Here is a 21,214-nt window from a genome sequence, read left to right on the forward strand (position 1 = left end):
GCTCGATCCCAGGACCCTGAGATCATGACCTGAGCCCAAGGCAGAGGCTTAAGCCACTGAGCCACCCAGGCACCCCTGTTTGGGGTCTTTTTCTACCACATTGGTTGTTTGGCACTTGTTAAAGACAGTGTAGGATCAGTCTTGGTAATTCTTCCATAGTTACGTATTGCCATCTTTAGCTGTTTTTTTTTTGTTTGTTTGTTCGTTTTATTCCTTAACTAGTCCCTTCACTGTTCGCATTATCTTCCAGGATTCTTCTCTTTTTTGGACTTCTTCCCTGCTACCCCTGTGCTTTTTGGTGAGTAGTTATCCACATATACACAATGTGTTTCCCTTTGTAGCACCACCCATTTGTATTAAAGACTGAATGACACTGTTTACTCCATCTTTGAACACTTACCTGCCCCAGTGTCCGGTTTAATACTGATCCTTTGTAGCTATTTTGAATTTTGTAAAAATAATCCCAATTGCATGCTACATAAGAACACATACAAAGATATCCTCAGTGACAATCACCAAATAGCCTTTCTCTTCTTCTTCCGGTTTTCTAAGAGAAACTAAGGCACAAGAAGGCCTCCATGGGTCTGGGGTCCGTAAACTGAAGTCAGGTAGGTGGTCTACCTTCCAGTACTGCTCCTTTCTTTACCCACTTGCTGGCCTGAGAAACAGTAGGAAAATGATGGCTTGAACTTGATTTTTATTTCTGCCTTCCCCCAAATTTCTGCCTTCCTCCCAACCCCACAAACTTCTTAGAAAAGGAAGCTCTTCTGTGGTCCAGACATGTAAAGGTGTCTTAACAGCAGTGGCTGTAGGTTGCCAGAGATAAAGCCCATGCCATAATCCAGATTCAGTTAAGAGTTTCCTGAAAGAATCCAGATGTTGGTTTATGATCGTTTTCTTAGCAGGTGAGGGATGAGCCCTGCTCTTGAGCCAACCCACTGTTGACTGTGGGAGTTGAACTGGGGCTGCAATACGGCCCTCCTGAAAAAAAAAGCTGGTTGGTGGCTGGGAGGAACTATATTGTTAACAAAGTTGGTAGAAACTAATCAAAACTGCCACAAATTGACCCTGCCATAGCTAAGATTCTCCCAGGTAGTAGGTTTCAGAAGGCAAATATGAGTTTGCAGGTCATATGAAAATCTTATATTAGGATACCTCCTGTAAGTCTGGCAATAACAAGAGCAAAGTCTATCTGGATTAATGCAGGGTGTTTTGATCAATCTGGCAGTGTACATTGGGCTTTTATCAGATATCAAGCAGGCAAGCCTGGAAGGTTTGTTTTCTTTGTGCTGGAGGTTTTGGCCGTCATGAAGGAGAATCATTTTGGCAGGGAGTACTGAGGAGTCTGCTGGAGGTTTCTCTTGAGTCCACCTGCCACCACCCGTCATTCCATAGGTATGCCCAGCAGGTCACAGCTGACGTCCCATAGCCGCCTTGCTATCGTCTCATTCCGAGCCTGGGCAGAGACCCACGCCACACTGCAGTCACTAGAAGGAAAAGAGAGAGGCTTAAAACACAGGCTTTATGAATGGAGTCTGTTCTCTGCCTGGAACAAGGAATGTGACAGAAAAACAACCTAGGGATCACATGTCCTCTATACACTTCATAAGGCCAGTCTTTGTCTTCTCTTCATTCTCTAATCCTTACCCCAAAGAAAATGTAATTACTGTTTAGATCTCCTCACTAGACTTCCTCTGACCAGAATGTCTGATACATAATGCATAGCATTTAGTCTTTATATTCCCCTTTATATGTATATATTTACTTAATATCAGTGCTCACCTGACACCTATGTATGTCCAGCTGTTCACACAGGACCTTGTACAGTGTCGTGTTGCTGAGATTACACTGGTTACAGATGCTTGGAGTGGTAAAAACAAAACCACCCTCAAAACTTACTATTTCTGGGGGTGCCTGGGTGGCTCAGTGGGCTAAGCTTCTGCCTTCAGCTCATGATCTCAGGGTCCTGGCATCAAGCCCTGATTGGGCTCTCTGCTCAGCAAAAAAACACCTTACTATTTCTGGCCTACTGCAATTATAACTTAAAAAATATATATATTTTTTTAAGATTTTATTTATTTGACAGAGAGAGAGAGAGAGAGAGATATCTCAAGTAGGCAGAAAGGCAAGCAGAGAGAAAGGGAAGCAGGCTCCCTGCTGAGCAGAGAGCCTTATGCGGGGCTCAATCCCAGGACCCTGAGATCATGACCCAAGCCAAAGGCAGAGGCTTAACCTCCTGAGCCACCCAGGTGTCCCAACTTTTTAAAAAATCTTTTTAAAGATTTATTTATTTTTGAGAGAAAAAGAGTGCATACCAGGAGAAAGGCAGAGGGAAAGGGAGAGAGAGAATCCCAAGCAAACTCCCCACTGAGCATGAAACCTGATGCAGGTTTCAAACTCATGACCCTGAGATCACGACCTGAGCCAAAACCAACAGCTAGACACTTAACCAACTGCACCACCCAGGCACCCCCAATTATAAGTGTTTTTAAACTCAAATAACAAGTAAAGCCAGCCTCATAAAAAATGAAGGAAGGAAAAGATGATAGCATAAAAGAAATGTAATAATAGAGTACTATGTGTTTCATATACCTTCTCTTCATTGCTGTAATCTCCATAATTCAAAATCCCCGTTAAATGCAGGAGGCGTATTCAAACTGCACTGCCCAGAAAATTTTCTCAAAGAACATTTTACTCATTTTTCATTAGCTGCATCTAGTACACAGTGGGTATTCAATAAAGGGTTTTTTGAAAAGTGATTGAGAAAATGGACTGTAATCTTCTAAGTCAAGTCACGTAAGAAGCAATGTAAGAAGTTATATACTATTTCAAGAGAACTGCTTCCAGGACATCCTTAGCAAATTCTGAAGGTGAAAGGAAAGTTGGCAAGTCTGAAAAAAGTACATGAAGCAAATCCTTAACACTATGTCCATAAAGACACTGCTAATCAAAGAGTAGGTTATGGACTAGCAGGAGCATCATCAAGGAGTTTGTTAGAAATGCCAATTCTCAGGCCCCCCTCTCAACCTGCTGAATCAGAATCTGGAGGGCAGAGGCCCAGGCATTCGTCTTCAGCCACTTCCTCAGATGGTTTTAAAGCACATGAAAGTTTGAGAAACACTACTTAAAGATACGTTCACAATTACAAAACAAGCCTTGTAAGTATAGTACTTCTGTTTAAGGAAACTTACCAGCATGACCAGCACAACCTGCAACTGCTGAGCAGAAAGACCATCACAGAGAGCCAAAGACTCTGTAAGACTCTAGAAATGAGCTGGCCTTTGTAAGCCTCTGTAGCCTCTACTGCATGATGCCTTATGTTCTTTGCATATGACACAGCAAATGACACAACGGACAGGAAGGTGCCTTGTGTCGTAGTTTATGACATGCTGTAAAATTTATTCAAATACCAGAGTAAAAGCTACTTACGTGTGGTTATGGCATCAGCACAGTCATGGTGCTGGTATTTTCAGTAGGGTTTTGAGAAGTATCAATCAGTATATATAAAAAGACCAATTTCAAAACTTACTACAAAGCCATAGTAATCAAGACACTGTGCATAAGGATAGACATATAAATGAACAGAACAGAACTGAAAGTGTAGAAGTACCCTTACATTTATGGTCAATTGATTTTTGATAAATTTGTTATAGATTGAATCATGTCCCCTTAAGCCCATATGTAGAATCCCTAATCTATAACATGACAGTAGCTGGAGATTGGGCTTTTAAGGAGATAATTAAGGGTAAGTAAGGTTATAAAGGTAGGACCCTAATTCCACAGATCTAGTGTCCTTATAAGAAGAGGAGACACCAGGAGTGTGTACACACAGAGTGAAAGCCATCTGAGGACACAGCAAGAAGGCAGCCCTCTGTAAGCCAGGCATAGAGGCCTCACCAGAAACCAACCCTGCCAGCACCTTGATCTTGAACTCCCATTCCCAGAACTGTGAGAAAATTAGTTTCTGATATTCTGTTACAGCAGTCTAAGGAATTTTTTTTTTTTTGAGCCCAGTGTGGGGGTTGAACTCACAGCCAAGATCAAGATCAAGAGTTGGACACTCGGGATGCCTGGGTAGCTCAGTTGGTTGAGCAGCTGCCTTCAGCTCAGGTCATGATCCCAGCGTCCTGGGATCGAGTCCCACATTGGGCTTCTTGCTCGGTGGGGAGCCTGCTTTTCCCTCTGCCTCTGCTGCCACTCAGCCTGCCTGTGCTCGCTCACTCTCTCTCTCTGGCAAATAAATAAATAAAATCTTTAAAAAAAAAAAAAAAAAAAAGAGTTGGACACTCAACCAACTAAGCCACCCAGGTGCCCCAGCCCAAGGAATTTTAATACAGCTACCAAGAAAATTCAATGGAAAGAATAATCTTTTCAACAAACAGTTCTGGGACAATTGGATATCTACATGCAAAAATGAAATGAAGTCAAGACAGATCCCTACTTCATTCCATATGTAAAAATTAATTCAAAATGAATTATAGACCAAAATGTAATGCTTAAATTATTAAAGAGTTAGAAGAAAACATAGTAGTAAACCTTCATGACCTTCAGTTAGGCGGTTGGGCAATGGTTTCTTAGACATGGCACCAAAAGCACAAGTGACCAAAGAAAAAATCGGTAAGTTAGACTTCATCAAAACTTCTCTGCTTCAAAAGATACCATAAAGAAAGTAAAAAGACAAACCAAAGAATGGGAGAAAATATTTATAAATCACACATCTGATAAGGGACTTGCATCCAGACTATATAAAGAACTGTATATATATATATATATATATTTATAACTATGTAAAGACCTGTTACAATTAAATAATAAAAAGACAGTGATCCATTTTAAAAATGGGCAAAGGATTTGAATAAATGTTTCTCCAACAAAGATAAACAAATGGACAGTAAGCGCATGAAAAGATGCTTAATATCATTAGCAGGAAAATGCAAATGAAAACCATAATGAGAAAAACTAGAAACACTTGAGTAGAAAAATTATTCCGTGCTTACCAGGAGGGCTTAAAATCAAAAGGACAGATAATAAGTGTAAGGAAGGGTGTGTAGAGATTAGGACCCTCATCCCCTGCTGGTGGCAACACGAAATGGTGCAGCCACTTGGGAAAACAATCTGACAGTTCCTCAACAGTTAAACAGAGTTGACATATGACCCATATTTCAGTGGGATTCCATTTCTAGGTATATAAACCAAGAGAAATCACCATACAAAAATCTGTACATGAATATCAGAGCATCATTATTCAACTAACCAAAAAGTGATAACCCAAATGTCCCCAATTGATAAACGGATAAATAAAATGTGGTATATCCAAAAATGAAATAATATTTAGCAACTAAAAGAATGATGTACTGGTACATGCTTTGGGGTGGATAACCTTGGACACATTCTGCTAATTTAGCAAGAAGCCAGTCACAAAAGGCCACTACTATAACTGCATTGATAGGAAATGTCCAGTACAGGCAGATCCATAGAGAGAAAAAATAGAATTGTTGTCTCAGTCAGGGAAAATAACCAGTGCAAAGTTTCTAATGCTTCAGTCAAGACAGACTTATGTTCATTTCTTGACTGTGGTCAACACAGTTGCAACACAGTTTAAGCCTCCAATGCTTAAAATTAGGAATCCATGGCACTGGAAAGGCTCTTCAAAAGTCAATTAAATAATTACTATGTCATGGATTTGAGGCTCACTTGCTTTAAGCTATTCAGTCAAAACCTCAAAATCTCCAGGGAAGAAGAAAACAGTCACCCATAGAAAATCATTCTAGTATATAAAACTATGAAAATTTATCTCTCTGGATTTTAGCTGTACATTTCCAGTGATCTGCACTATACACTTCTACTCACATGGAGTCTCATGGAACATGGACAGAGCCAGGTTTACTACGTAGTGGGCAACCGATCCTTTCCACATTCTTTTTTTTTTTTTTTTCCTTTTTTTAAGGAGGGAAAAGGGCAAAGGGAGGGGGAGAGGGGCAGAGAGAGGAGGAGAGCCTCCTCCATGCCCGGCATGGAGTCTGATGTAAGGTTCGATCTCACAACTCTGAGATTAAGATCTGAGCTGAGATCATGACTCAGACGCTTAACGGTTTAACCGACTGAGCTACCCAGGCGCCCCACCCCCCTTCCACATTCTTTTCACAACAGCAACCTGATCCTTTTCTGAGGAATGACCTCTTTCCCACAGTATGAAGACCCCATTCATCGAGTGCCTGTCTCTGCCTAACCAAGGGAGTAAGGATGAGAGGATGGAAGATGTAGAGCTTCCTTGCTAGAGGGGAATGGTGAGCAACAAAACAAAGACTGAGGATAACTGGCTTATACTCATTCCAGCAGAAGTGCCCCAGCTAGCTGACTGGCCACTCTGTCTGTTCTAAGCCTGGCTCTTCAGTCTTCTCTTTCGTTCTTAGGAGAACGCCCATATTTTAATAAATTCCCTTCTTGCTTAAGTTAGCATGCGTCTGTTTCCACTGCTCTCGAATCAAAGAACTCTAAGCTCTACCCATGATTTTTCCAAGTCTGCTGTCTCAGTTGATGTCATCATCAGTCTCCAAGTAAGTCAGGCTTGATCCCAGGTCACTAACTCTTCCCAGACCCCTTACTCATTTCATCATCAAGCCATAAAAATTCCACCTTTTCAGGGCCTCTCCCACTTAACCCTTCTTCGTGTTCCAACTATCATTACCCTAAATCAGGAATTCATTCTCTCTCACTTGGGTTATTTATTCATTCATCAAGCAAAGTAACCAGGGATGTTTCTCTGTGCAGATTATTTCTCTCTCTTCTGGAACAATTTCTGTGCCTCCTCTCCAAGCCTGGCGTTATGGGCCTTTCATGATCTCTCTACGTTTCGTTCCAATTTTAATTTATTTACAGCACTTTCTCTAAAATTTCAAGTTATTTCCATAAAATCTTGAAGGGGGAGGTAAGAACATGCTAAAATTTCAATTTTTAAATAGATTTTATTTATTTATTTATTTGACAGAGAGAGAGAAAGCACAGGCGGGGGAGCAGCAGGCAGAGAGAGAGGGAGAAGCAGGCTCCCCACTGAGCAGGGAGCCTGATATGGGGCTCAAACCCAGGACCCTGCGATCATGACCTGAGCCAAAGGCAGACGCTTAGCTGACTGAGCCATCCAGGTGTGCCCCTAAAATTTCAATCTAATATGATGCTTGAGACCTGCTTAAAAATAATATGAGAGGTGGGGCGCCTGGGTGGCTCAGTGGGCTAAGCCACTGCCTTCGGCTCAGGTCATGATCTCAGAGTCCTGGGATCGAGTCCCGCATCGGGCTCTCTGCTCAGCAGGGAGCCTGCTTCCCTCTCTCTCTCTCTCTCTCTCTCTCTCTACCTGCCTCTCCATCTACTTGTGATTTCTCTCTGTCAAATAAATAAAAAAAATCTTTAAAAATAATATGAGAGGCAAAAGATATGGGAAGGGCTGGTGCATGGGGATGGGGGAGTACTGGCCATGGCTTAATGGTTGTTGAGACTATATTATGGGTATATGGGGGTTCAACTGTTTTATCTACTACTATACATATTCAAAGTTCTCTATAAAAAAAAGTTTTATTTTTTTATTTTTATTTTTTTTTTAAAGATTTTATTTATTTATTTGACAGACAGAGATCACAAGTAGGCAGAGAGGCAGGCAGAGAGAGAGGAGGAAGCAGGCTCCCTGCTAAGCAGAGAGCCCGATGTGGGGCTGGATCCCAGGACCCTGGGATCATGACCAGAGCCGAAGGCAGAGGCTTTAACCCACTGAGCCACCCAGGCGCCCTTATAATAAAAAGTTTTAAAAGTCTTCACTTAATCATGAAGGGAGTCCATTGATACTATTTTAGTCCTGAAGACAATAGAGAAATACAGATTCAAATTCTTCTTTTTTTTTTTTTTTTTTTTTTAAGATTTTATTTATTTGACAGAGAGAGACACAGTGAGAGAGAGGAAACACAAACGGGAAGTGGGAGAGGGAGAAGCTGGCTTCCCGCTGAGCGGGGAGCCTGATGCAATACTTGATCCCAGGACCCTGGGATCATGACCTGAGCTGAAGGTAGACAGTTAACGACTGAGCCATCCAGGCACCCCTCAAATTCTTTCTAAGGTACAGGGGGAAAAAAATTGAACAAGGAGTTCAAAAAGGAACAAAGAAAACTCGACGGACATAAGAAAAGGTAGGAAGAACAGAAACAACCAGAAAACATCATAAAAGACAGCCACAGAAAAAACCAAACCCAGCAGTACCATGAAAAATGCAAATGAGTCAACCCCCTTACTACAAGGTAAAAACATAAAAAGACATAAGCTATGCCGCACAATGTAGGAGTACAGTATACCAGACAAATCCAGATTATTTCCCTTGAGCCATAAAAACCCCATCTTCAAAAACAGACACATTCATACCTGAAATGATGCCCATTTAGAATCTCAAGTCCTTCTGTGAGAGCACAATACAGGCTGGTCTGTGCTCCCTGCTGAGGGGTCTTGATGAAGAAGGAAAAAAGCCACCACATCCATTTCATGAAGGACGAGTGCCGAATCAGTTCAGACTTGACTGTGCCCGGGTGGACAGAATACGCCGTAACGCCAGAGCCTAATGGGGGTGCCCCATAGAGAGAGGAAGGCAGGACTTGATATTGCTGGACAGCCGAGGACAGCAGGGGCCGTGAATAAACATTTAACCCCAGGAAGACTCCCTTCCCACAATGGTATTATAAGCACTCCTCACAGTTACTTACACCTCCATATTTCACAGGTTAGGATTGAAGCTCAAAGAGGTTATTAACTGTTAGGAAACAGCAGAGGGGTGCCTGGGTGGCTCAGTTGGCTAAGCAACTGCCGTCGGCTCAGCTCATGATCCCAGGATCCTGGAATCGAGCCCCGCATTGGGCTCCCTGCTTGGTGGGAAGCCTGCCTCTCCCTCTCCCTCTGCTGCTCCCCCTGCTTGTGCTCTCTCTCTGACAGATAAATAAAATCTTAAAAAATAATAATAATAATAATAATAATAAAGGAAACACTAGAGCCAGGAGTCAAACCTCTCTCCCGCACTTTGACTCTAGGGATCACTCTTTCTTCAAAGCTGCCTTTTTATTGGCTGCTGGGATCCCACACTTCTGTTTTTCCAAACCTTTCTTGTTGCTCCCTCTCAGTTTCCTGGACCAGTTCCTCATCTTCTACCCAAACTGCAAATGCTGGAGCTCCCATATCTTGCTAAACTCCCTCTCTAGAACTATATGGCATGCATTTTTATGCACATCGTACTCCTTTGAACTCTTGGCTGACTTTGAGGGGCTAAGGGCACGGGCTCTGTGGTCAGACTGTCCAGTTTTGAATCCCAGCTGTACCCTGGGCAAGCTCCCTATGTTGTGATTCACTTTCCTCTTGAAATGGGGATAATCCTAATACCTGCACCTCACACGGTGGTTTGGAGGATTAAATGGATTCATATCTATAAGAGGCTCGATCGTCTCTGGTACATGGTAAGTGCTAAATGACACTTAGGCATGTGCTGGTGAGGTCCCCAGTTCCTTACTAAAACCTTGGGGCCAGAGAGGTTTCCAAATTTCTACTTATTTTAGAAAAATAATATGACACAGATACATTTATTTCTTATTACCTAATCTCCCTGGTACAAGGGAGGTTTTGCTGCTCAAGCTTTGGAGTCAAGCTTCCGAAAAAAATGAATTCTCAGGTCTTTGTGGATTTCATGATTGCAGATAAAGGACTATGGACATAAATTATTTCCAACTTGACATCTACTCTATTTTTTTTTAAGATTTTATTTATGTATTTGTCAGAGAGAAAGAGAGAGCACAAGCAGCAGGCGGAGGGAGAAGCAGGCTGCCCACTGAGCAGGGAGCCCAATGCGGGGCTCAATCCCAGGACCCTGGAAACATAACCTGAGCCGAAGGCAGATGCTTAACCAACTGAGCCACCCAGGTGTCCCTTGATACCTTCTCTAGATGACCCATAGTAATGCTGACACAGAGGCCCCAAACTAATTTCATACTTTAAAGGCCAAACCTGGCTCTTGCAGTGTTCCATAACTCCCAATCAGGCAGGCTCACAGAGCAGTTCTTGACCATTCCTACCTTACCACACATATCTGTCAACAACCCCTGGGGGTTTCCCATCGTAACTATCTCTTAGGAGTGTACACTACCCTCTATCTCCACCACTTTAGTCCAGGACACCCTCACTTCTCACCTAGACTACAGAAATCACCTGCTGCACACACTCTGGTCCCCATTTTAAAAAGGCTTTCATTCTGAAGGTTCTCTCCTGCTCTTCCACTAAAGTCCTTACCATAGACTCTAAGGGTTTTGACTCTGTCCACTGTCTCAGTTCAGACCTCTGCTCCCTTTGCTTTCTACATTTTAATCATAGCAGCCTCTCAGTTACTCAAACTGAATCTAGACCTCTGTGCATTCTCTTCATCTGCCTGGAATGTTTCTCAATATCCCGAGATGCCTCATCCCACCCACTCTGTAACCCATCTAATTTCCATGTAGCTTGATGATCCCGTATCAACAGTCGGGCTCCTATGTCTGATTCCTAGCCAAAATTCTGCCTGCCTCAACTCCTAAGCGACTCTAGGAGTCCACCCTGGATTACCCTTCTTTATCGAAAATTCAGAGTAGACAGTGTTAAGGACCTTTGTATATTTGTGACTGAAGACTCCCCTCTTCAAGCATACATTTCTCTCTTATTTAACCTTTTGTCTAAGGAAGACACTCCCCCACCACCACCACCACCAGAGTCCCAGGACCTTTTTTATCCTAATGGTTGTATCTAGTACCAGCTCAGGTCCCTCCCTCTGCCATTTCCCCCCTCCCCCAGATTTTATTTATTTATTTATTTATTTATTTTTAAAGATTTTATTTATTCATTTGAGAGAGAGACAGTGAGAGAGAGAGCATGAGCGAGGAGAAGGTCAGAGGGAGAAGCAGACTCCCCATGGAGCTAGGAGCCCAATGCGGGACTCGATCCCGGGACTCCGGGATCATGACCTGAGCCGAAGGCAGTCGTCCAACCAACTGAGCCACCCAGGCGTCCCTATTTATTTATTTTAGAGAGCAAGAGAGCACATGTGCAGGAGGGGCAGAGAGGGGGATAGAGAGAATCTCAGGCAGACTCTGCACTGAGCCCAGAGCCAGAGCCAGGGCTTGACCTCACAACCTGAGACCATGACCTAAATCAAAACCAAGAGCCACACGCTTAACCCACTGAGCCACTCAGAAGCCCCCAGGTCCTTCCCTTCTATCTAGTCTCATTATGAGTAAAAAACCTTGCTTGATTGTGAGGCCTGACTTAATGAGGACAATAACCTATAAAGTAGTCCTATTTTACTTATGAGGAAATAAGTCTGGAAAAGTTAAGAAAACTTGTTGCAGGTCGCACAGCCAGTAAGTACTAAAAGTCAAGCCTTACAACTCAAAGTCAGAATGTCTCCATCTCCTGCCAGCCACCTCCAATATTCAGCTGTGGGCTATTTACTAAAATAATACCCAGTTATAGTCATGGCAGCAGGTTTGTCCAGGGAATGGGCTCCAGAAAACGGTATTTTTGCTACTTTCCATTGACTGGTATCTCTATAATTACTTCTTCTAAGCCTACCTTTGAGCCTCCGAGCCAGTTCCTGGGTGAAGAGAATGTTAGCTAACTTGCTGTGACAGTAGGCCAGACCCGCATGGTAGAATTTCTCGCCCTGAAGGTTATGGAAGTGGATCCTTCCCAGGTGATGTGCTAGGGAAGACACATTCACTATCCTTGATGGGGCCGATTCCTTCAGCTTCTCTAGCAGCAGATGGGTCAGGAGGAAGTGACCTATGGGAAAAACTAGAATTAACAGAGTTCAGGGCCAATGCCAGGGTGAAGGGAGTCATAGTGAGCCCTGGAGAGAACACAGGAACAAGGCTTTTTGCCTTATTAATTCATTATAAACTGCAGAACAAGCTCAGGGAGGGTTTGGGGAAATAGGACAGCCATCTCTCCATGAGGGGCGGCTGGATTATGTGAATATGAACTCTTGTGTCCTTCCAACTTGGATTAATAATACTCTTTAAGAGCAGGCAGCCTCTGCCTGATGCTGGTCGTAAGGTTCCCCACAAAGAAAGCAACACAGCCCCCAGTCCAATGAAGCTGTTCAAAAAGGCCCCAAGGTAAGTTGAATCTGGATTGCAAATTAAAAAGTGGGTGGCACCTCGAGGAGGCCTAAGTTTATATCTGAGCTATCACAGAAGGACCAGAGTATTCACTATCCACTTATGGTCTCTTAGGGCCCAGAGGCAGCTCAGTCTGACCCCTAGGTTTTCCAAGAAGAACTTTAAGCTGCTTCTAGTTTGGTGATGAGACCAGATTTCTTACCCAAGTGGTTGACTCCCATGTGCATCTCAAAGCCATCTGCTGTCTTAGAGTAGGGACACATCATCACTCCTGCGTTGTTGATCAAAATGTGTAGATGTTTCTCCTCTGCAGGGGAAGAGGAGATGTGATGGGGAAGCAGCCAGCCACAGCAGTTACATCTGAGAAATCTGCCTTACATCCGGGCTTTGAAAATGGGGATGCATAACTTACTTTAATCTTCCTCCATTTCTCCTTCATATGTGGTTTGTATCATTTTTCATTGTTTAAGACTTTCATTGTTTACCTACTACAGAGCAAAATTCCATCTTACACAACCAAGTTGCCTTTCCGATCTTTCCATTTAAGGAGCTACTCACTCACTGCTTTGGGGGAAAATGTTCTGTTCACCTCTCCTAGTAGAAGGACTTCCCAAGCTGAATCAGAAGAGTCAAAGCAAGAACCAACAGGCTGTTCTGTACACACCCCGTGCCACTGGAGAACTCCAAAAGGTGCCAAAAGAAATACTGGTTTCAACTCTTTGTTGCATCTGGCAACTCTTTTCGTGGTTTATTTTCTCACGTAATTTGTAATTTCTAACTATGAGCTCATATCTATAGACATTTTTTACCTTGGGAGGCCAAGATCCATGTGTTGTGAGGGGTTATGCCTACAGAGTACTCTTGGGTCTGATTTTGATGTGTTACTACAGGGTTTTATGTTAGCTCCTCAGCTCAAGATTCTTACACTAATGATATAATAAATTCTCCCCCACAGATGATGCCAACTTGAGGTTCTAATATCTTGCAGTTGACTCTCTAACCACCATGTCCTAAAGAGAAGATAAACTTCTTTGCCATGTCTTGGATCTGATGGCCTACTTTTTTTTTTAAGCCCCCATACCATGGACCTGATGAGTTTTTGTGAGTCTCAACCTTATGCCCAAGATACAGCTCCCCACTCTCAGGGCCTGAGGCCTCATCTCCTTTCCTTGTGAGGTTTTTGGCTTTAGTTCCTATGCACTGCTATGACTCTTTAAACTCCTTTTTTGTTGCTGCTTCTTGAGGATTCCCTCTTGTTATTAAGGAGTTCAGCTATGAATGAAATTTTTTATTATAGTTTATCTAGTATTTCTATGTATTAAAGAGAAGGCTCTTTTCCTTTAACCAAGACTGCCATGTTGATTGCAAGATCAGCAACATAATCTCCAGTTCTGTACTTACCTGCTAAGAAGTCTTTAGCAAAGGCTCGAATAGATTTCGTATCAGCCAAGTCCAGTTTCCGCACGAATACCTGTTGGTTCCCCGTTATGAGCTGGATCTCTCTGGCTACGGATTCCCCCTTTAGCACATCCCGGCATGCTAAATACACACGGGCACCTGTCAACAAATACATAAAAGAGACACACTGTCAGCTCTGCTTTTGAGTGGACACTATAGACCTACAGACTTATAAATGTCATTTTCTACTTAAAAAAAAAAAAGTTTTATTAATTTATTTGACAGAGATCACAAGTAGGCAGAGAGGCAGGCAGAGAAAGAGAGGGGGAAGCGGGCTCCCTGCTGCGCAGAGAGCCCGATGCAGGGCTCGATCCCAGGACACTGAGATCATGACCTGAGCCAAAGGCAGAGGCTTAACCCACTGAGCCACCCAGGCGCCCCTACTTATTTTTTTTTAATGGGAATTCTATGCCTACTTCATGACAGGGGTATTTGATGAACAACAACAACAACGAAAGAAAAATAACCAAAATACGAAGTATCCATTATACAGAGAGCATTATACTAGGTTCAGAGCAGTGAATCTGTGGGACACTTGTAAAGTTCTTGAATTCCAAGACTGGGAGGGAGTAATAAGCATCCCCCGCATCCCCTTGTGAGGGATAAAATGGCAGGAGTAGGAGGGAATTAGAAGCAGATGAGCTTGCCTCTTTGAGCCAGTTCTTTGGCTGTCTCCTTTCCAATGCCCGTGTTGGCTCCAGTGACCACAGCTACCTTCCCAGGAAGCTGGACAGTTGATGTACACATCCCACTACACAGCATTTTCCTGTAGAGAAGGAGAGCTCATCAGTTCTTCATTCCTGTCTTAGCCAGAGGTTCCTGTAACTACCATGTCTTCCAATCCCAAGACTAGAGTTTGCTTTGGTTCTTTATAGTGCTGTCATTTTATAGATTTAAGGAAGATTGAAGAAAAATTCTCTGCTCTTGCTCAAGGGCTTTTGCTCAAACATTTTCTGCTTCTCTCTTGGGAACAAAAACGATTCTATTTTAAGGGCAAACCTTAGAGCTGCCCCCTGCAGTACAAGAACTGGGTAAGTATTTGATTATCCAGGCACCTGGCTTCAGTTTGAGCCCTTTGACAGGCTTAGGGAATCATAAGACTCAGCCTAGAAGAAGCAAGAACTAGTCCACTTACGACAATCTGTCCATAACTGGCACTTTTTGGCCTTGATATGCAGCTAATCCAATACAAAAAGTTAAAATTATGGAAGTTTGTTTGCTGCAGTAAAGCAAACAGAAACACGCACATACACACAATTAAAAATAAGACAAAGAAAAGACATAAACCAGTACCAACGGGAGCTGGGATTTGAGTCCTGGTTTAATTAGTGTCCTTGTTCCTAAGCACGCCACTCCCCTCCCTTTCCAAAGAAATGAATGCACAAACAGGGATTAGCATATCTCAGATTGTTCTTTTTTTCTTCTCTGCAAATTGTCAAGACTCAAGTTAAAAGAATCTGTTGACCAGGAGATGCACTTTTAAAGAGCATTTCAGCCTTCTTCATTGAACTGGGAGTCGCAAGGCACACACTCCTAGCCACTAAAACTACCTGCTTAGGGCACACAAGTCCGTAAGGAAGCAAACTGGTGCTCATCAAAAGATATCTTCCTCCTTAGAGAACAAGCCTCCCTGCTCGGTTTTTCACATCCTTTCAGGGTTCGCTCCAGGAGCGACAACATATCAGGATCTCTACTGAGTTCTTTCTTCTCTTTACCAACAGGATGAAAGAAACAATCAACTATGAAAAATCCAGTTCTGGGCTAGCTCCCCCTGACCTAGCCAAGTGGTTGGGGAGTATAAAGGTTGCAGTAAAATCTTCCTGAGAAAAATCTCGCAGCGGTGTGAGCACTATTTTCAGTTCAGGCTTAACTTTTCACTGAGATTCTATTTGGGTAAAAGGATCTTGTGGTGTAAAGAAATACAAAGCGTTCTCATCTGAGTGGGAGCACTAGGCGTTCAGAAGGGAGGAAAAATAAAAGTAAAAGAGGAGCGCGAGGGTGGATGGTGACCACGCCCCCGCCCCCCGCCCCCGAGGAAGGACTGTCTCTTCAGTCTCCGGTTCACCGTCACTACTGGTGATTTACTCAGAACCAATCAGCAGGCGCCCATAGTGCAGCTCTTCTCCGATTCTCTGCCGCACTTAGCCAGCCATTGGCTGATTTGTCACCAGGTCCGGGACCACGACCCTTATTCCTCTCGGCCTCACCCCCAAACCCTGGGCATGATTCAGGTCCCCCAGATACTCCTGCTCTGAAGGCACAATGCGGCTCATGATGAAACCCTTCCGTTTCTTTCCTCTACAACATCCGCCCAGAAAAAAGGCGAATCTATCTGCAACAAGAGAGCAAGCAACGGGCCGGCGATCCGCACGATTCCCACCGACAGAGTTTCAGAGAGCAAAAGGTCGAATCGCTCCACCGTACTTCAAGGCTGGAAGCAAGACGATAGATAGGGCTGGTTCAAGGCGTGGGAGCTAAGGGGAAAATGAGTGTTAAGGTCCACATCCCACTTTAGGGTCTGAAATCTCCCAATGCTGATAACTTAAGGGTCTGAGGGTAGCCTTGCACTCAGGGTTCTCTCGAGCAGAAAGCAAGGGTTTCTGAGACGAAAAAAATGATCGGGAGAAACAGAGTCAGGTGAGCCGGACTACAGCCCCTTCCCACCGCCTGGGGTCTCCTGATCTCGTTCCCCTGTATCCAGGACAGCTGAACCTCCTCTAACCAATCGAACATCCGGCCTCGACCTACTTGGAAAGCCCCCAGGGATTTTCCTTTTCCTTTTCCTTCTTCTGGAAACAGAGGTTCGGTGAGGATTAGCGTCCTCCTGAATTCTTCTCAAGAGAAGGCAATACATTTGCACAGACCTGATTTGGGGTGCAGCGATGTACAGGAAAAGGGGTAGAAGGAGGAGCAGGAGCAGCAGGACCCCGATCATCTTGCCGGACGGCTGCGGTGTGTCTAGGTAGGAGCGGAGCGAGATGCCCCAGCAGCGCTCGAGGACCGTGCGGCTCCTCCCAGACACGCCCTAATCTTAGTGCGGCAGCCCAGCGAGCAAAGCCGTCTGGGAAATGTAGTCCGCAGCTTGTGCTGGAGGGCGCTGCTCGCAGCCGCTCGAGCAAGCGGACACGCAACAAATCCCCAACTATTTAGGTTCTAGGCCTTCTAGGATCGTCCAGCTTTACCACAGCCCTCTGGCCACCACGGTTGTCATGAAACCTCCCTAGTCCTCTAGCTCTTGGTGCCCAATTTCAGATCCTGGTTAAGTTTTCCCTTATAGTGCAACAGTTACCGCATTGTTCCTCCTGGAGATCAAAGATTGGCGTCTGGGGAGTGTTATGAGGCTGATTACGCAGGAGAGGAGCCGTTGGAGTCTGACAGTTGGGAAGGAAGTGGGGAGGTGGGAATCCTTCCTCCTTAGAGATTCCTTCATTCCAGGGGAGTGTAAGCAACCCAACCCTGAAGAAATATCCAGGAGAATCGCTTTATTGTGTCTGTTTTGTATTATAATGCTTTCATCATTTTCCTGTTGTTTGAGTGTTAATTGATAATAGACCATGGTTCTCCTGGTGACTTGGATTAGATATGTTAATTCCCAGGGTGGCCATGAATTTCCCAGATTAGTACAGTTGATTTTGCTTACTCGTGAGAGTCTATAATCCTGTCTTGAATTAAGGCCACGGAAATTCTTTGAGAACAAACAGTTTCCCTGTTCAATTATTCCTTACCGCTTTGCCAGCTGAGGCTTGTATCTAGCTTCCAAGAGGTAGAGGTAGAGGATGTTTTAACAAGTCAATAACTGGATAATTCATTTCCATTTGATGGAAAAACATGTTCCAAGCTCAATTTAAATGAATATATCTTACAGAAATTGAAGAGGTTTCCTTCACACAGTACAAATTTTTACTGATTTAACGTTAGATTGTCTAATAATCATCAGATTTTGTCAAATGCTCATTGTGGTACCTAATATATGTATAGGCTTTTACACCTTTTACACCTTTATTAAAAGCCTTTCATGTGTTTTGTACCTTATTCGTTCACTTATTCATTTGACGAATGTGCTCTTCCTACAGTGTACGAGGCACTGAACTGAGGATCAGCAGGGAGCCAGCAAAAATGACCACTGCCCTCTCAGAGCTTGTGGCCTGTCAGGGAGGAGCTTCATGTGATCACCCTGAATAAACTATGATGAGGGTTATGAGGGAAAATAAAGGTTTGGGAGGTCTTAGCCTGAAGCTCCTCCTGGTCTGGAGGTCAGGAAAAGCTTCTTTGAAGAAATGCATTTGAGCTGAGGCCTGAGGGAAGGTCAGGAGTTAGTGGGCAACATACAGATGAGAGTTCTCTGAGCAGAGGGAAGAGCCCACTGGAGAGCTCAGAGTCAGAGAAAGCAGGAGCACTAGGACAGTGGAAAACATTGGTCTAGGGGCGCCTAGGTGGCTCAGTGGGTTAAAGTCTCTGCCTTCAGCTCGGGTCATGATCCCAGGGTCCTGGGATTGAGCCTGCTTCCCCCTCTCTCTCTGCCTGCCTCTCTGCCTACTTGTGATCTCGGTCTGTCAAATAAGTAAATAAAATCTTAAAAAAGGAAAAGAAAAAGAAAAAGAAAACATTGGTCTAGCTGTGGCACAGAGGTAAAAGGGAGTGCTAGAAAGAAATGACAATAGCCAATGTCTAAATGGTGCTTATTATGTGCCAGACCCTGTCCAAGTGCTGTTAACTACCTTAATTCCCATAATAACTACAATTTTTTTTCTATTTTATAGACAAGGATACTGAGCCAACAGCGAGGTTAAATAAATTATCCCAGTCCGTGGTGGCAGAACTGGGATTCAAATTTAAGAAGGATATATCCAGGCTCTGTGCCCTGGATAAAGGCCATATTGCCCAAAGAGGAGGCTGGACACCTCCCCGTATGTCTGTGCTTTTGCACATCCACACAAAATTTGCATGCAATTTTATTCAGAGAATCTAGATTAAAAACCATCGGTTAAACCCACTAACGAAAGATGAGTAAGCAAACGACTGGCTTAGAGAAGCTATGACAAAAGCAGAGAGGAGGGTGTTGGGGAGCACTAACATTGTGGAGTAGGTAGAGGAAGGTGAGCCTGAAAATGGACAGCGACGAAGGGACAGAGGTTGGTGAGGGGTTAGAATGGGTTCAATGGGATTAGAGAAGCCATACAGTAATTTGAACAGGAAGAGTTTAATATCAGAATTATGAAACCTAGGGGTACCTGGGTGGCTCAGTGGTTAAAGCCTCTGCCTTTGGCTCAAGTCATGATCCCAGGGTCCTGGGATTGAGCCTCACGTCGGGCTCTCTGCTCAGCAGGGAGCCTGCCTCCTCCTCTCTCTCTCTCTGCCTGCCTCTCTGCCTACTTGTAATCTCTGTCTGTCAAATAAATAAATAAAATTAAAAAAAAAAAAAGAAAGATAAAGAAAAGAAACTAAATCTGGGGAGAAAATATTTGCAAATCACATACCTGATAAAGTATTTGTAGTCAGATCTTTTTTTAACCCCCAGCTCCGGATTAAGAAAATAACTCCATTTTTTAAACTGTCAAGTGATTTGAACAGTATATCCCCCCAAAAGATACACAGATGGCTAATTAGCCACAGGAAAAAATGCTCAATATCATAAGTTATTAAGGGTAAGCAGATTAAAACCACAATAAAATGCCACCCCGCATTTACTATAGTGGCTAAAATAAAAAAGGCTGACGATACCAGGAGAATGTGGAGCAACTGCAATTGTCACACACCACTTTTGAGAATATAAAATCTGCAACCACTTTGGAACATAGTTTGTCATTTTTTTAAGAAGATATATGTTGGGCGCCTGGGTGGCTCAGTGGGGTAAAGCCTTTACCTTCAGCTCAGGTCATGATCCCGGGGTCCTGGGAATGAACCCCACATCGAGCTCTCTGCTCGATAGGGAGTCTGCTTCCTCCTCTCTCTCTGCCTGCCTTTCTGCCTACTTGTGATCTCTGTCAAATAAATAAATAATCTTAAAAAAAAAAAAAGTTGTATGTCAGTTAAATTGTACCTATCTTATTATTCCTTGATAATTCCCAAGAGAAATTAAAGTTTATTTATACAAAGGCTGGCTTGTGAATGATCCTGATGGCTTTATTTGCCATGATCAAAAACAGGAAACAATCCAAATGTCCAGCAACAAGTTGAACAGATAAACAAGAGGTTCTATATGCACACGTGAAATAGGTATTACTCAGAAATAAGGACTAGACTTCCAACACACACAGCAGCCTGAATGAATCTCCAAGTAATTATGTTGAATGACAGAAGCCAGACAAAAAGTGCTTATTATGTGATTCCATTTACATAAAATTCTAGAAAATGCAAAATGGGGATTATAGATTGTGGTGATTGAAAGCAGATCACTGTCTGGGACGCCTGGGTGGCTCAGTTGGTTAAACATCTGCCTTTGGCTCAGGTCTTGATCTCAGGGTCCTGGGACTAAGCCCTGCCTCAGGCTCCCTGCTCAGCGGGGAATCTGCTTCTCCCTCTGCCCCCGCAATTCACGCTCTTCCTCTCTCTCTCTCTCCTGAAGAAATAAACAAAATCATAAAAAAGAAAAAAAAGAAGGAAAGAAAGAGAGAGAGAGAAAGAAAACACTCTTTCTGGGGATGGGAGGAAGTGGAGGGGGATAGGAAGGTTTTACCAAGGAATATGAGGACGCTTTGGGGGGTGATGGACATGTTCATTGTCTTAACTGTGGTGATAGTTTCATGAGTGTATACAAAGATCAAAACTCATCAAAGTGCATACTTTATTTTTTAAAAAATTTTATTTATTTATTTGAGAGACAGTGGTCACAAGTAGGCAGAGAGGCAGGCAGAGAGAGAGCGAGGAAGCAGGCTCCCTGCCAAGCAGAGAGCCCGATGCGGGCTCAATCCCAGGACCTTGAGATCATGACCTGAGCTGAAGGCAGAGGCTTAACCCACTGAGCCACCCAGATGCTCCTAAAAAGATTTATTTATTTATTTTGGAGAGAGAAAGAGCAGGAGCAGGAGGCGGGAGAGAAAGAGAAACCCAAGAAGACTCCCTGCTGAGCCCTGAGCGCCCCCTCACCCCGGGGCTTGATCCCACAACCCTGAGATCATGACCTGAGCCCAAACCGAAAGTCTGATGCTTAACCCACTGAGTCCCCAGATGCCCCTGTACGAACACTTCTACAGAGCACAGAGAAGAAAGATGAATGAGGACATAGAAGATAAATGACAAAGTAAGTTCCCCCAGAAAGCAGAAGATGATGAGATGGAGACAAATTCATCTTAGAAGGAGAGAAAGATATGCTGAGCATAAATTCAAAAAGATTTATGAGCTTGGTAGCGGAATATTGAGGAATTTTCCTTCTCATGGTCCCTATTTGTATGTGTGTGTGCACGTGAAGAGGCTAGGACATATGCGGAACCTGAGAGTGTAGGCAAGAAGAGTAAGAAGAGTAGCAAACATGGGGCACCTGGGTGGCTCAGTGGGTTAATCCTCTGCCTTCGGCTCAGGTCATGATCTCGGGGTCCTGGGATCGAGCCCCTCATGGGGCTCTCTGCTCGGCGGGGGGCCTGCTTCCTCCTCTC

The 21,214-nt window shown here is 43.8% G+C and overlaps 1 protein-coding gene across 2 annotated transcripts; it reads right to left on the reverse strand.

Moving 5' to 3' along the window:
• Window positions 1–680: 680 nt before the first annotated feature.
• RDH11 (retinol dehydrogenase 11) lies at window positions 681–17,012 on the reverse strand. 2 transcript variants are annotated; one of them, XM_032344572.1, is made up of 7 exons: window positions 16,912–17,012; window positions 14,270–14,388; window positions 13,566–13,721; window positions 12,367–12,471; window positions 11,617–11,826; window positions 8,404–8,593; window positions 681–1,487 (listed from the first exon to the last, which is right to left on the reverse strand). In XM_032344572.1, the coding sequence occupies exons 1-7, from the start codon at window positions 16,914–16,916 to the stop codon at window positions 1,385–1,387; spliced, it is 888 nt and encodes a 295-aa protein (XP_032200463.1). In that variant the 5' UTR covers window positions 16,917–17,012; the 3' UTR covers window positions 681–1,384. The 2 variants fall into 2 exon arrangements, with proteins under 2 accessions (XP_032200463.1, XP_032200462.1); XM_032344571.1 differs by lacking the exon at window positions 16,912–17,012 and adding an exon at window positions 16,487–16,651.
• Window positions 17,013–21,214: the final 4,202 nt, after the last annotated feature.

This window comes from Mustela erminea, chromosome 5 (assembly GCF_009829155.1).
Source record: "Mustela erminea isolate mMusErm1 chromosome 5, mMusErm1.Pri, whole genome shotgun sequence".
Classification (NCBI taxonomy): Eukaryota; Metazoa; Chordata; class Mammalia; order Carnivora; family Mustelidae; genus Mustela; species Mustela erminea.

Excerpts from the sequence above, each read along its gene's own strand:
- RDH11 (XM_032344571.1), bottom strand. The coding sequence starts at position 16,557 with ATGATCGGGGTCCTGCTGCTCCTGCTCCTCCTTCTACCCCTTTTCCTG. Across the intron at positions 12,472-13,565 it reads TGCTAAAGACTTCTTAGCAG|AGGAGAAACATCTACACATT; the intron begins GTAAGTACAGAA and ends CTTCCCCTGCAG. Across the intron at positions 1,488-8,403 it reads CTAAATGGGCATCATTTCAG|TGACTGCAGTGTGGCGTGGG; the intron begins GTATGAATGTGT and ends TTTTCCTTCTAG.